The sequence below is a fragment of the Urocitellus parryii genome, chromosome 7 (assembly GCF_045843805.1).
Source record: "Urocitellus parryii isolate mUroPar1 chromosome 7, mUroPar1.hap1, whole genome shotgun sequence".
Classification (NCBI taxonomy): Eukaryota; Metazoa; Chordata; class Mammalia; order Rodentia; family Sciuridae; genus Urocitellus; species Urocitellus parryii.
The window spans coordinates 111,840,761-111,856,097 of NC_135537.1; the positions used below are offsets into that span (position 1 = coordinate 111,840,761).

General features: G+C 40.8%; 1 protein-coding gene across 8 annotated transcripts in view; it reads right to left on the bottom strand.

The window, feature by feature from the left end:
* Positions 1-13,818, bottom strand: part of LOC144255917 (uncharacterized) — a 79,332-nt gene extending 65,514 nt beyond the window's left edge. For all 8 annotated transcript variants that reach the window (XR_013343995.1, XR_013343994.1, XR_013343996.1 and 5 more), the window contains exon 1: positions 13,127-13,818. Coding sequence is in view for 3 of the 8 variants with exons in the window: in XM_077801022.1 (XP_077657148.1) it covers positions 13,127-13,260 (134 nt within the window). In the remaining 5 variants the exon portion in view is untranslated. The remainder of the gene's footprint in view (positions 1-13,126) is intronic.
* Positions 13,819-15,337: the final 1,519 nt, after the last annotated feature.

A 15,337-nucleotide genomic window follows, 5' to 3' on the forward strand; every position in this document is an offset into this window, starting at 1 on the left:
TTTCTTAGGAGAGCTGGTCTCCAAATCTGAGGTCAAGACCAAGATGTAATTCAAAGTAACTACCCCTCCAGGCATTATCTCAGGTACCACCAGTCTATGGACAACAGATAACTAATGCTGTGTGCTCCTCACTGGCCCCCATACCTAGCCAACTCCCCCTTTTCTCCCAAGAGGTACTGTGACTATTACTAATAATGCTGGCATTAAGCAGATGTATTATCAATTAAAGGAGTTTGTATTTTTCATTTTAATAAATAAAAACAACAGAGACATTTTTCAACTAATGAAATAATTCTGAGAAAATATCACACCAAAGGATAATCTTATAGAACAGAGAAGAAAAAGAAAAAATTGAGCCAGGCATGAATCTGAAGGCTGAGGTAGGATAGGAGAATTGCCAAGTTGGAGGCCAGCCTGGGCCACATAATGAGAACCTATTTCAAAATTTAAAGTATAAACTAAAAGGGCTGAGCATGTATATCAGTGGTAGAGCACCCCTGGGTTCAATATCCAGTCAAAGAAGTGGGAAGAAAAAGGATGAGAAGGAGAATGAAACAGAAAAATATTAACTAAGAGGTTCAAGATCCATATTCCTGCTCCAGTTTCAATGCTATGAAACTAAGCTGGTTGTATGACCCTGCTAGATCTGTTTCCCCATTAGAAAGATAGGGAATCGGAGAGGGAAGTAGTGAAAATGATCAAGTCCTTTTGAAATTGAATTAATTTATAGTTCTGTGGATAGCTCTTTAAATTTAAATTGAAATTAAGTCTACCTGATTATAATATCAACAAATTTTTTTTTTTAAAAGCAGAGCCTATCAGTGATTGCTTAGGTCTGTTTTGTTGTTTGCTTTCAAAGGTACTCAAGAATGGCAATGAATTCAGAGTGGAAATCATGACAGCCACTTGAGTCTCATTTAACTCTAGCAATGACACTCACCAATGTCCATTTATCCCTAGATTCTACTTTCCCACTTTTACCACTACACTCTGAGTCACACCATCCTTTCAGGCCCCAGTGTGTACCTACATCCACTTACAGCTCTATAAATAGCAACAGCCAGGCCCTACACAGTGACCAGCCACCTGTGGAATTAGCATCAAATGAACTGATCAGGTTTCTTTACTATCTCTCCTCCTCTTCGCCCTGGGCCAAAAATCCAGATGCTGCTGTGTGTCACAATTCCCTTGATGGGTGGAGAAAAGACCTGATGCCAACACAGGATGGCCACTTCACCACAGCATTTCAACTGACTTAAAACAGAAAAGGTCGAAATTTTAATACCAAATCTCCAATATTTATTTTGTAAGTTTTGAGCCCTACGAAATTTATAACAAAAGTTCTATTTCCAAGAAATTAAACACAAAATATTCTGTTATTTTACAATCAATTTAACTTAATAAAGTCAAAAACAAAATCTAAAAATATTACCTAAATTTTACATGATTAAATATCAATTGGAACTGAAAAGGAAAAGAACTCTAAAGATGACAGGCAGCTTATGACTAGTACACATAGAGAAAATGTATTTCCATTATTTATTATTTCCTTTAATTATGAGACTTCTTGCCTAGGTTAGGAAACCTAAAATGGCAGGGGCTTGTTTGTTTTGTAAAGCTCAGAAACAAGTGTTCTCTGTCCTTCCTAATGTAGGGGCACTTAATGCGAAAAGATAGCCTTTCCAATTCATTTGAAAAACATGGATTTATTGAGCACAGACTGTATGTAGGACCCACAGCTAGAACTTAAAGGATCAACATGTAAAAAACAATGTTTCTAAAATTGTTATACACACACACACACACACACACACTGAACTATAGCAACTATATGCAGTACCTTATTTTATATATGAATAAATATAGTTTAAATTAAATGTAAAAATGACAGTCATTTTTCAAAGTTCAGCCTATCACTATTTCATAGTCCACAGCCATGCCTCACTCCAAATGCACTTACAATAAAGTCTGTTAGGGTAAGTACTAGCCTATTTAAGGGGAAGTTCAGAAGGCAGTTAGCAAATGCTCCTTACTGCTAGTGGTAGCATGCACCCTCTGGCCCCTTGCTGTCTCATAAGCCCCTCTGCCTACCCCCAAGAAACCACTAGAAAACTAGTTGACTTCTTCTCAGTGTTAGTTTTATAAGAACATAAAACATACCTTTCTTTTCTCTTACCATTCTTTAAGATCAGAATCAATAACTTCTCAGGAATATCATGTACTCTAAATCTAAAATTATGCCCCTTACACATGAGACCAGTAACTCCCCAATCTGACTGCATACTACAAATAACTGAGAGCTTTAAAAATAGAAAAATACATTGAAGGTCCCATCACACAGCAATCCTCGTTTACCTGGTCTTGAGAGTATGTGTGTGTGCGTGTGTGTGTGTGTGTGTGTGTGTGTGTGTGTGTGTGTTTTAAAGTCCCTGGATGATTCTAATGCACACGGCTAGCGCTTCATTAAGTGTGGTCTCTGGACCAGGAACACCAGTGGCATCTGGGAACTTCTTAGAAATTCAGAGTCGAGGGTGTAGCTCATCAGTAAAGGACCTGGGTTTGATCCCCAGAACCACAAAAGGGAGGTGGTGAGAAGAAACGATAAGAACAAGAAAGAAGGAGGGAGAGATAATTAGGGGAGGGGACAGGGTCTAAGTTGTCCAAACTGGCCTCAAATTTGAAATTCTCTTGGCCTCTGCCTCCTAAGTAGCTGGAATTACAGTGTGGGCTACGGCACCTGGCCACTATCTGTATTTCAGCAAGGCTTCCAAGTGATTCTGAGGCACATTTACATCCAAGAACCACTACACTAGAAAACCTAAAAAATATTTAAGAATTACCATACTGTTGATTCATTTTTAAGGCATTTAATCTTACCTTTACAATTAGATAATAAAGTCCTCAAAGGAAGAAAATGAACCTTCTAAATATCCCTATAGCCAGTACTGTGACTTACACAGGTAGGTGCTTTGTTAATATTTAATGGCTTATCATTCAGCCAGCCTCCATGTGAAATCATAAGCCACACTTTCCATAGAGAAAAGGGAGGACTCTATGCCAATATAAACTGGCATGAGTGGTCTGTCCCCAGAAACTTTATTAAACGCCAATTCCTTCTAAACCTACAGGAGTCAGCTGTTCCCATACTATCCAAAAATTCTCTTCCTTTAATCAAGAGTTATAAGAAGAAATTTGTAAAAAATTATCCTGAAGAAGAAATTTTTCTTCAAAGTCTGTTTTTAAAAGAAAGAAAGAAAAATTATTGGGAAATGATTTTATATTAAAATCAATAATAATCAATCATCTATTGAATAAAAAACACTTCATTGGACTTCATTAAAGATTCAACTATTTCTTAGAAATCAAAGCTCAGACCAGATGCAATGGTGCATGCCGTTGAAATAGGAGGATTCCAAGTTCAAAGCCAGCCTCAGCAACTTAGTGAGACCCTATCTCAAAAAATAAAAGAGCTGGGGACCTGGCTCAGTGGTTAAGCACCCCTGGGTTCAATACTTGGAACCTTAAAAACATCAAAGCTCAAAGGCCTTGGAGTAAAATAGTAGCACCTATAGGGAATTATTCTAAAACCTAGCTTTCTGAGAATCATCTACATAAAGGGAAGCATTCACAGGAATTGCTCAAAAAATGTTAGCTGCTTCCAGCAGAATATGGGTGCAAGACCTTCAATTAAAGCAAAGTGTGTTCTCAGAACTACAAAGTGTACAAATGACTATTAGAAAGTTGTTTAAGTAACAGAGCTTGAAATAAATACAACCATTCCATTAATACAACCAGAAAACTTTAGTAGTCTAGAAATCCTAAGTGACAGATAAGAAAATGGCATGGGGCAGGCATAATAGGATAGATTTCCTCCGTTTATGATAGCCTCTGCTGATTTATTGTGACCACGATTTCTGGGATTACCTGAGTCTGCCCAAGAATTAAGGAAAGTCATGTAATTCTAAAGTTCCCTTTAGATACAATGCCTTTATTATTTTCTAAACATATTAAGTTGTTTTGACCATAGAAGGGCAAGTACAGGCACCAAGCGGGAAAAGTGGTTATGATGCTTACTTCAAAAACCACTTTTGAGTTCAAAGCTAGCCTTATCAAAAGCAAGGCACCAAGCAAATCAGTGAGACCCTGTCTTTAAAATTCAAATTTAAAAAATACAAAATAGGACTGGGGATATGACACAATGGTCGAATGGCCCTGAGTTCAACCCCTGGTAACCCTACTCCCACCCCTACCCCCAAAGAAAAACCACTTTGAGTTTATTTTTGCTCTCAATAAAAGAAGCTTCATCTCGAGTAGGAATCAGGACCCACTCTTGAGTAAACTGTTTTCCACAGTCAGGGATTAATGATTAGCAAACTGGCTGTGTTCCTCCCCAGGTCAAAGAATGGTGATGCTGAAAGTGACTGTACATACTACACATGGTTAAGAATCACGCTGTCAAACACATACAGGTAACAGGGATCCTGCAAACTTAAGAATCTCGATGGGAAGGGCAAGAGACACAGAGATAAGCACATACCATGGTATTTCTTGTTATCTCATAGATCCCAGATCCACCTAAGGAAACAAAAATGACTCCTCACTATTAACTCCTAGGTTTACTAAACAAACAAGCACATTAGATCCATTGCCAGGGATACCAGCACATATAGAAATCACTTTGGGAGACAGGGGAGATACTGGAATTGCACTCAGGGGCACTGAACCGCTGAGCCACATCCTCAGCCCTATTTTGTATTTTATTTAGAGACAAAGCCTCACAGAGTTGTTTAGTGCTTTGCTTTTTGCTGAGTCTGGCTTTGAATTCTGGATCCTCCTGCCTCAATTCCTGAGCTGCTGGGATTACAGGTGTGCACCACCACATCCAGCAGAAATCACTTTTTATGAGTATTTATTATGGTTCCACAGTTGTATTCATGGCTTATTGTCTTTTAAAGAACAGCAGAAAATGAAATTTTAAAATATTGTTAGAGGTTCTCCAGTACCCATCCCTTTTGTGCCACACCCAGAACTTCTTGAATACCTTCACTTACATAAGACTTATTTACATTTTTGAAAATGTTACCAGAGTACTGTTCCTAAAACAGAATAATACTGTATTTGCCTTCTAATTCAGTCATGGTTCTACATTAGGAAAGAAAAAAAGCTACCCCATCTTAGAAATCATACAGATTTGAAGACAAATACATACACAAATTTTTAAGTGTCATCACCTGTTAATATAGGCTGAAAATTCCAAATGTTTATATTCCCCCACAAATAGTTTCCTTAACACAAAGCCAATAGGATTAGAATATATAACTGTATCTAATCTCCTCTCTCATTAGTCGCCTGACATACCACAATGCAGCTTTTTTATGACCTAGCACCATAATTGACAGCTTCCAGGAATATCACATAACTTTTTTTATTTGTTCTTTTTAGTTATATGTGACAACAGAATGTATTTTGACATATCATACATACATGGAGTACAACTTCCCATTCTTGTGGTTGTACTTGATGTGGAGTAACAGTGGTCATGTATTCATATCTGAACGTAGGAAAGTTATATCCTATTCATTCTACTGTCTTTCCCATTCCCACCCCAAATTCCTTCCCCTGGCTCCCCCCACCCCCCGTGCAATTTGGTGACCACATAACATTTTTCACAATATTGCCCAATAAAAGAAACAGACAAAAATAACTTCCATATGTGGATAATACACTTAACCGTTTGTAATTTTGTTTTCTGTTTATTCTGCAGGTACTTATCCAGTAATTCATAATTTACCAGAACAAGTTTCTATTTGTACAGATTGCTAACAGATTTATATTCTAATGAATTCACAACTAGCCTAGATTCCTCTGGAGAAATCTGTATACCTCAGAGCCTCCAGCTGGCTTCAAATCATGTGATGAACTATTAAAATAAAAATATATATATGCTTGGACTCTGTCATAGAACTACTGAATCAGAAGCTCCACATTTGAATTACTGGCCCATGTATTTTTTATAAATCAACTTTATTAAGGTATAATTTACTTCAAATAAAAGTATCCATTCTGGTTTCAAGACTATCTCCATCACATACCAATTCTTGGAGGCTGAAATGCTAATTTTATTAATATTGTATTGGATTATGTATAAAATTATAAAGTTTGGTTATTTAAAATTAAAACTTTCGATCCAGGAAAAAAATACCTATTGTAAGTACACTGTTTGGTGTAGTATCCACAACTAAGATCTACAACATCTCCATCACGCTGTGAACATCAAAACTGGTCTCCTGTTGGGCCCACAAGACTTTCCTAACATTTCATGTTTTTCAATTGTTTAAATAAATTCCTTGTTGAAGTATTAAATTCCTCTCATAATTCTAATATCTAATTCATCTCAGTGCTGACATGTGCTACAGGCTATTCTCATTCATGTTCGATTTTCCTGATTCTTTTCATTTTATTCCAGATGTCTTTAGTTAGTAGGCATGTTGAAATGTAGCATGGGGGATGGGGAGGCAGGGTGTAGATTCTGTTTCCCTCTGGGACCCACCAAATACTACAGTGGGAAAAGAAGGCACTGAGTCTCACTGCCTGTTACAGATGGCAAGAAGCAAGTTCACCTCCCTGCTTGGCCCTGCTGACACCTTTCCATAGAAAATATGCACTCGCTGGCATTGCCTCATTTCCGCCAGTTGAGGGTGTAAGATCAGGTTCCTCTCAGCCCCACTGGCATCCAAGGGAAGGGGAGAGGAGGGATGATTCTACCACTTTGTTGCAGAAGGATGGGAATGGAAGCTCAGTTTCAGCCTGGACCCCCCCCCAACCCCCACCCCTACTTATATTCCCTGGCACTCTTCTAGACTACCACCTAGTTCTGTCAATCATGGAATGGAAGATCAGCACCTTGCTGTTGATACCACCTGGCAGGGGTATTGATGAACACTGCCTGCTTCCAACAAGCAGAGTGCGAAGATCAATTTCTTTTTGCTCTGCCCTTCTGTAGCTTTAGGTGTATGGGATATGGTTTTCCCCTTGGTACTGGATACAGTAGGGAAACAGACATTTAAGGTTTTTTTTTTTTTTTTTTTTGATAGGGGAACAGGGTAGGAGGGGAGTTCCTATAACTGTAGCCATTACTGACCAGAAGTTCCCACAATACCCATTCTAAAACTACACAATTAATGAGTTTTGTGTCCTTAGGCATCATTAAGGAAATCCAGAGGATTCACCGTCATGCCTTTTCTCAAGTCCCTAAGTGGTAGACAGTCTGGATTCTTTCTACCTTTCATGTGCTTTTTTGTTGTGTCATGTTCAAGGTTTTTAGTTTAAGGAAAAAGACCTTAAGGGGAAAAAGTTTAAAGGAAAGAATGGAGCTAACACTCTTTGAAGAACTAGAAACCTTAGAGATGTATATTTTTAAGATGCCCTCTCAATGATTTTGATGCACAAATGTACAGAAACAGCAGCAATGTTCTAGGGCATTAGAAAAATCAGACCCACTAAAGGGGCTCACCAGACAATCCAATTGTGGATAATACTATGTATAAGGCAACCTACTTGTATACTTTTGTTTGAATTTGTTCATTTATTCATTTTAGTAATTTTTGTGTGACAATGATTTAAATTATCATTTTCCATATGAGGAGATACTCCTTCTTTAATAGCCAAAGATCACACAGCTCATAAATAATGGAGATAGAATTCAAAGCCATGCTCTTTTGTTCCCTGAGTCCACAATTTTACAAACTACTCTCTCACACAATGCAAAGCTTATAAAACTACCTTTATGTATACATTTTCAAAACTTACTCAAACACATTAAGGCATTATCCTCCTGTAATAAATAATGTCAAGGAACACGGGAATAAAAAAGGATTTGCCTCAGGCTATAAATTCAAAGAACTCATTGGAATTCTCCCTGGGTTGGGGGTGCAAATTATTAAGTCCTAACTTCTTAGACTAGCTCTTCATAAATTGATACAAGCCTATATTTTCCAAAGTTAATTCACGTTTTAAGGCTTTAAGCTCCAGACAGGAAAAAATTGTACTTCTGTTAGACTGCACAGCTGTTTAGAACCAACTCAGTAAGCACTGACTTAATGAATGAGAAGCAATAAACCCAGCAAGGGGGGCAAAAAAAAGTAATGACTCAAATGTAGAGCAACTGAAATGGAACCGGACCAATGTGAATGTCTTATTTGACCCTATATCTGTCACTAAACTAATCGTGTACATCTATCTCAGGGTCTATACGTTTTATTATCCAAGTTAGACACAATCACAATTCTCTCTCACCCCACCCCTATTGCCAAGGATGGAACTCAGTGCCTTGTTTATGAGGGACAATACTCTATCACTGATGATTAGATGATTACTAAATAATCTTAGCCAAAGATCACAATTTTAGACATTTCAGCTTTCTATGCCATACAAAAGGGAGACCTGGGGATTCCCATTTCTTTCCCTTAGTAAAAGCAAAGAAATCAGGTCACATGGCAGGCAGGTATAAGGTGGAACTGAAGCAAAATACACCCAGTCTTTGGATTTGGTTCTTAGCTCCAAATCTTCTTAAGAGACAGACCATTCATTGTTCTTTTGCCCTGGTAATCTCCCTTCTTGTTTATTTGGCAAGCTTCTCATTGTCTTTCAAACCCACCTTGATCAACGTCCTCCTGAACACTTCCACTGCATATTCTATACTACCACGATCCTTTGTGGCCCCTTTCATTGCTGCTGTTTTCACAGTAATTGAAACCATTTATTTGCACACAGATGGTTCACACTAGACAACTTCTTGAGAGATGAAACAATGCTTAATTCTTTATTCCAGTGTGTGCCTGGAACCTAGCTGCACTGAATACATATTTTCCATTAAGTTTCTCAAAGCCAAGTAATTTTCCCCTAAAAATCCCAAATCCCCTTTCTCATCATTTCCTTGTCCAGGTACCAGGTAAAGCCTGTGGCTATGTGTAGAAAGATCTCCCAGGCTTTAGAAGATGGGGGTCGGGGTGGGGTGAAATTTTCATGGGAAATGCACAAGAGTCATGGGTGCAGAGGCCAGAGCAACTGCAAGGTTAGTCATCCACAGTTCTTTCTGCTGTAAAATCTGAGCCCTCCTCCACAGTGCTCCAACACTGTGAACACAGCTCCTTGAACTGAGGGGTCAGCAGGTAAAGCTACAGTTCCTTTGGTGATCTACTCTAAAACCAACTAGCCATTAGGTCCCTCAAGTAGCAATCTGTCCTGCCTTATATGAGTCTTTACTTTTTTAACTGCAACTTATTGGTGTTCTTGAACAAATCAGTTTTACATTTATTCTCTAACTATAAATGATGCCATTAAGTCCTTCTAAGTGCATTCGAGAAGAGGTGGGGAGGGGAGAGAAAGAAAGTCATTATGCAAAGCCTTGAGACAAACAATTGGCCCAGAGTGGGAAATGTCGGCCTTCTGTTATTCTCTCATAGGTCTCTCTAGACTCCGTTTATAAAGTACATCATCTCTGAAATGCACCAAGTTTCTGTAGTGAAGCATTCCACAAAAAGCTATGACTTAGGTGAAATACCACAGCTGCACCTAACTCCACATAGGTAACCCTATAATATGTATAACCATGCAGCCCATGCCCAATAGTCCAGGTGACTCAAGACACAACTACCTGCTCCAAACACGCTGGAGGCAAAAGGCTGGCATCTCAAAAAAACACCTCAGGTACCCTGGATGATTCTACTGCAGCACTCACACCTCATTTTTGGGAAGCCCTATAACTCAAGTCTGAGAACAGTGTCACAGAGTCATTAAATTCTAAACAATCCTCATTAAAAAATACTCCCACACATATACTGAGTACCTATCATTACAGGCATTTTCCAAATGATGGTATGGTCCTCATTTATATTTTTAAAAGTATAAAAAGATGCTTTGGTACATTATGAGAACATCACCTGAAATAAATCAAACTAATATACCAAGAACCAACAAAAAGGGGCTAGGGTATAGCTTAATGGTAGATCACGCCCTTACCATGTGCAAGGTCCCAGGTTCAACCTCCAGCACCAAAAATACTATAAACCACCAACAGTCAAGAAAAACCTCACAAAACAAAATGAAACCACAACTTAAAACATTCTCTGATATGTTAGTCCCAAATAAGAACAATTCCATAATGTCACCTTTTGTTTCATTATGCCAACCATCTGGAAAAAGACATAAACATATCAGTTACATGCCTATTTATGCTCTTAACATTCACATTCATACCACACTCACCATTCACCACAAATACCAACTATGTATCTAATAATAATGAAAGCAAATAAAATGCACTGAAACACATTCTACATGTTGTTCTAAAGGTTTAGCATATGTTTTTACCCTTCAAAACAACCATATGAGGTAAAAACTACAATTATCTTATTTCCTAGCTACATTTTGGTTCAATGACTCCTCCAAACACACTGTATTTATCTTTTTTACTTTGGTTTATGTCTCTTATTTATTATCAATAATCAGGTTCACTATAGATTATTCTGTGACTGTGAAACAAGAGCACCAAAGAACTCAAAATATACCATCCTTTTCACTCACAAGCTCTGGTTTACAACATTAATTCACAAACGATAAAGGCAGCAGACAGCTCCCATGAAAGGAGAAGGAGATACAAATGCAACCACATTATAATCTGAGAAGCAATTAGGTCTCTAACTTGGAAAGTTAGGTATTTCCAGCTAAATACAAAATGGTGTTTTTCCAGTGCCATTAACTTTAGGAAGACCGCAGCTAATCTCATTGAATCCATAAATAAAACCCACTCTATGAACATTACATAATTCACCCCTCAGCCTCTCATTTCCTGGATAGCAATCAATTCTTGAAAGGCAATCAACTTCTTTCTCCCCATGGAACAGGAAAAAAATTCTAGTGATGCTGTGTACACACCAAGACATATTCACTAAACTCGTCTCTTTGTGATTTTTGTCTCCCACCTAATTATAGATGAAATATGATTTACATTCCTTCTTAAAGTGTGATATATTTAATAGATTATTCCATATCAGTTTATCCAGTCAAGTCAGAATGACAGTAACAATGTTAATCAGGGTTAGGCCTATGTATCAATTTTAAGCTTCATATAGTTCAATGAAATTATCTAGAGTTGCGGGACACCATCAATATGTTTTGCTCTCTATGTCAAGAGATTCAGAGTATTTGTTGATTTCTCCTTCATGTTCTCTTTCACTCATAGTGGGGGAAGAGAATATGTGCAACATGTGTGCTGAAACTTGGCCCCACACGCTCCATGGTGGAGATGCTGAGGGCCCAATCTAAGAAGAAGGATGCTATCTTGCTACCTGGAGCCCTGACACCAGCTAAGCCATCAGGTCACATTTCCCTGTTCTGCTTGGAGACTGGAAAACCCAAGCCCCTCCAGCCACCTCATCCTCTCATTCCGTCCTCTGAAACTCATTTTCCCTCAACTCCCCTTCTTCCAAATCAGGGCAACTATCTCTCTCAAACACTTTCCGATAGCATATAACCTTCTCCACTGTTCACCTTGCACTGATCACTCCCTCCATTTGCTACTAATTAAAATGTGGTTCTTTTATACAGGGTCTCATTACCCCACCTCAAGATCTTCCCATTCATTCTTCTAAACCTTACAGCTTATAGTTCATTGCTGGTGGTGTTGAAACTATCCTAGCTCCTGGCTATAACTATAACATGAGTTTTCTAGCCTCATGGACAATAAATATTCATCCTGTGCCTAGTCTACCTCTTTGAGCTGAGCAGACTGTCTCCCTTCTCTATCGTTTCATTGCCTACAAAAGTGAAATGTATTCTACTGCACTACTGTAAAGTGGAATGAGCTAATGTAAGTGTTTAGCAAAGTACCTAGCACAAGGTAAGTGCTGAAAATTCTTTAACCTATGCTCATTCTTTCTTTCAGCTCATAAACTGACATGACAAGAAGAGGGCTGGTAGCTTAGATGTGGTCAAACACCCATCTGGGGCCATGGTCAAGATTAAAGACACTAATTCTACCATATACCTTTCCATCAATCACTTGTCTGATAAACCAAACATTCACTAGAAAATTGCCAACAGAGTATTGTACCAAATTCTGCAGGTTTTAGAGAAGATAAAACTAAAATATAAAGTCTGATTTAAAAAAAAAAACTGTCTTGTATAATTACAATAGAACTGATGAGACACAGTGATGACAGTGATCTCCAAGTGGGGCACTGAAAGATCTGGACAATTAAGAAATAAATATTTAAGCTCAAGCCTGCTAAGATTCAACTTACATCTCTGGCCAGTCATGGATCCTGAGAATCTGTTATTTGGGTCTGGGCCTCAGTGAGCAATGGACAGTGGTAGGAGTGTGTTCAAGTTCAAGGTATGCTACAGCAGGTGACTGAGAGTACTTACCCAGGGTCAATTCAAAGCAATCCAGAGATCAAAGACCAACAAGATGACCTTAAACACATATCTTTAAAATCTAGTTATTTATGGAAAACAGTTCCTTGAAAATAAAAACAGACTTTTCATGTGATCTAGCAATTTTATTTCTGTGTGTGTGTGTGTGGTGTGTGTGTATGTATATATATATATATATATATATATATATACATATACACACATATACATATATCAATATCTACGTCTGTACATACACACACACAGAAAACAGAAAAGAGGATTGCAAAGAGACTTGCACATCCATGTTCATAGCAACACTACATATACAATAGCCAAGAGGCAGAAGCACCTCACATGTAAAATAAAGAATGAATGGGTAAACAAAACATGGTATAGACACACAAGGAAAATGTTTTCAGCGGGCCAGACAGACCAACAGACAGGGCCAGGGGAGGCCTGCAGGGGGGGGGGGCGGGGAGACCTGCGGGGGGGGGGGGGGGAGGCCTGCGGGGGGGGGGGGGAGGCCTGCGGGGGGGGGGGGGAGGGAGGCCTGCGGGGGGGGGGGGGGAGGGAGGCCTGCGGGGGGGGGGGGGAGGGAGGCCTGCGGGGGGGGGGGGGGGGGGGGGAAGGCCTGCTGGGGGAGGACTGCAGGGAGCCTGGCGCCGCCAACTGGGCCGGGCAAAAAGGCAGATGGGGAGGGGGCGCTTACCTCCAGCGCTTCAAAAGGGTCAAAGCTGGTCCTGGCAAACCCATGGACGATGTCCTTTTCGGCCAAGGTGGACTCGAGCCACTTCCTCCGCAGGGGTCTAGGCCGGGACCAGGCGGAGGACAGGGGCTTCCCATTGTCTTCCTTGTCGCAGCCAGAAGACCAGGCGAGCGAGGGCGCCCAGGTCCGGCCAGAACCGCCGCCACCCGCCGCGCCGTCCCCAGACCGCCCGGGAGCGCCTCTCCTGGTCTCGCTGCGACCGCGACCGCCGCTTTTTGCGGAGTCCAAGGCCCCAAGTCAGGCCATCTATGGCTCTGCCACGCCGGGGTCCCCGCGGTCGCCACCCGCGCGCCACAGGCTCTGGCCGCGCCGCAAAAAAAAAAAAAAAAAAAAAAAAAAAATTGACGCGGAGCCCTCCCTCCTATGGCCCGGCGTCCCTCCGCTCAGCGCAGACGATCGCCGCCCGCACCCGCCGGCGAGCCCGCAAAGGTCAAGGCAAAGGGGGGACGCGGAACTTTGCCCGCCCCGGCGCGGGAGAAATCCGCCGCCGCTGCTCACGCAGGAAACTCACTGCCGGGCCGCAAGAAGTCCAAGCCCAGCAGCCAGCGGCAGTAGGGGCAGGGCAGAGGCTAACAGGATCAGGTGGGCGGCTGGAGGCCGGAAGCGCTCCGGAGCCCAGGACGTGCGCGCTGAGGCGGCCGGGCCTGCGCACTGGGGGTAGCGGGGCGCCGCGCGGGGGGGGGGGGGGCGGGGGGGAAGAGTGGGGCGGGGGCGGGTGGGGAAGAGTGGGGCGGGGCGGGGGGGATGAGTGGCAGGGGGCAAGAGGGATGAGCGCGTTGGGGGCCAAGCGCAGTGAAGGGCGGAGCCCAGGACGGGCGGAGCCCAGGGCGTTCCCCCTGGGCGACCCGTGGGGTCCGAGGAGGATGCTCGGGGCGGGGACGCCGCTGGACGCTCGGGGCCAGGGCGTGCCCAGGCGCTGCAGATGGGGCAAGCCTCAGGCGAGGCCCCGCAGCGGTCCTGCAAACATATTCTTCAGTCTCTGCCATATGAAGCCAATGAAAGATGCCTGCTGGTGACCAAATGATGCTCATGCAAAAAAGTGATTTCCCTGCTTTGGGTTCAAGTCATCTGATCAATCAGAGAAACATGAAGATAGCAAAAAGAAGACATATGTTAGTGCGATTCTGCAAGGCAAAAATGCCTTTGCCAAGACTTCTTTATTGATTACATGCAATCTGTCCTTTCACATCTCTCTTCCTTGTTTCCTATGCCAGGTTATTCTCACCACTTAAAATGTAATTTGCACAATCCACCTTCCATGCACTCTGTTCTGGTTACTGTGCTGTTATTAGACTACCTCAGCTTCACAAGATCTTTTATCAAAGCTTATTAGCATTCTTTAACATCATCATGATTATTGCTATTATTAGTTACTTTTGCTCTTCTCTGCAGAATGTTTTCTCTTTATTGCAACACTTGGTATGTTCTCCCTATTTAAAAGCTAGTTCACTTATTGGTGTAGAATTTGCTTTTGTTGTAAATTAACTCTGATAAATCAGAGAAACACAAAGAAAACAAATTATTCAAGATAAAAATAGACGTATACTTGGATTATATGTTACTGTTCCTTATCACTTAAAATCTTCACTATCGGTAATTTCTCTTAAAAACTTTTCTTTCTGACACAGTATTGGTTACTAATTGTGTTTACTATCAATAATATTTGAATTTTGTGAAATTACAACCAGAATTAGAGTGAAATTACAAAATGAAATTACAACGAAAAATATAATGGAAGAGGGGAACTGAAATAAAGAAGGGAAATTATAACTCATCATTTAAAAAAGAAAGACTTTAATACATTATTTGCATTGCAGAAACCCATTGTTTTCAAGCTCTGGGTCTTATCTGCAAAGACAGAAAACAGTATAATGTGTTTGTTCTGTTCCACACATAACAAATGTTTACTTTTCCTGGATTCTTCCCATTAGGTACCCCAAGCCCTCCACTTAACACTGTTCAAAATACAAAGAGCATGTCAGTTTATCTTCTCACTTTGCCTTAGCACCTCCATTACACAAACACACTCGGGGTCTGTCTGTGGTCCAGCCCATGTTTGCAAGAGATCTAATCATTATCCAAATTACTTTTGTAGAAATCAATCAAACTATAGCAATCTTACAATCACCATTGATAATGGATGTCAGAACCTTT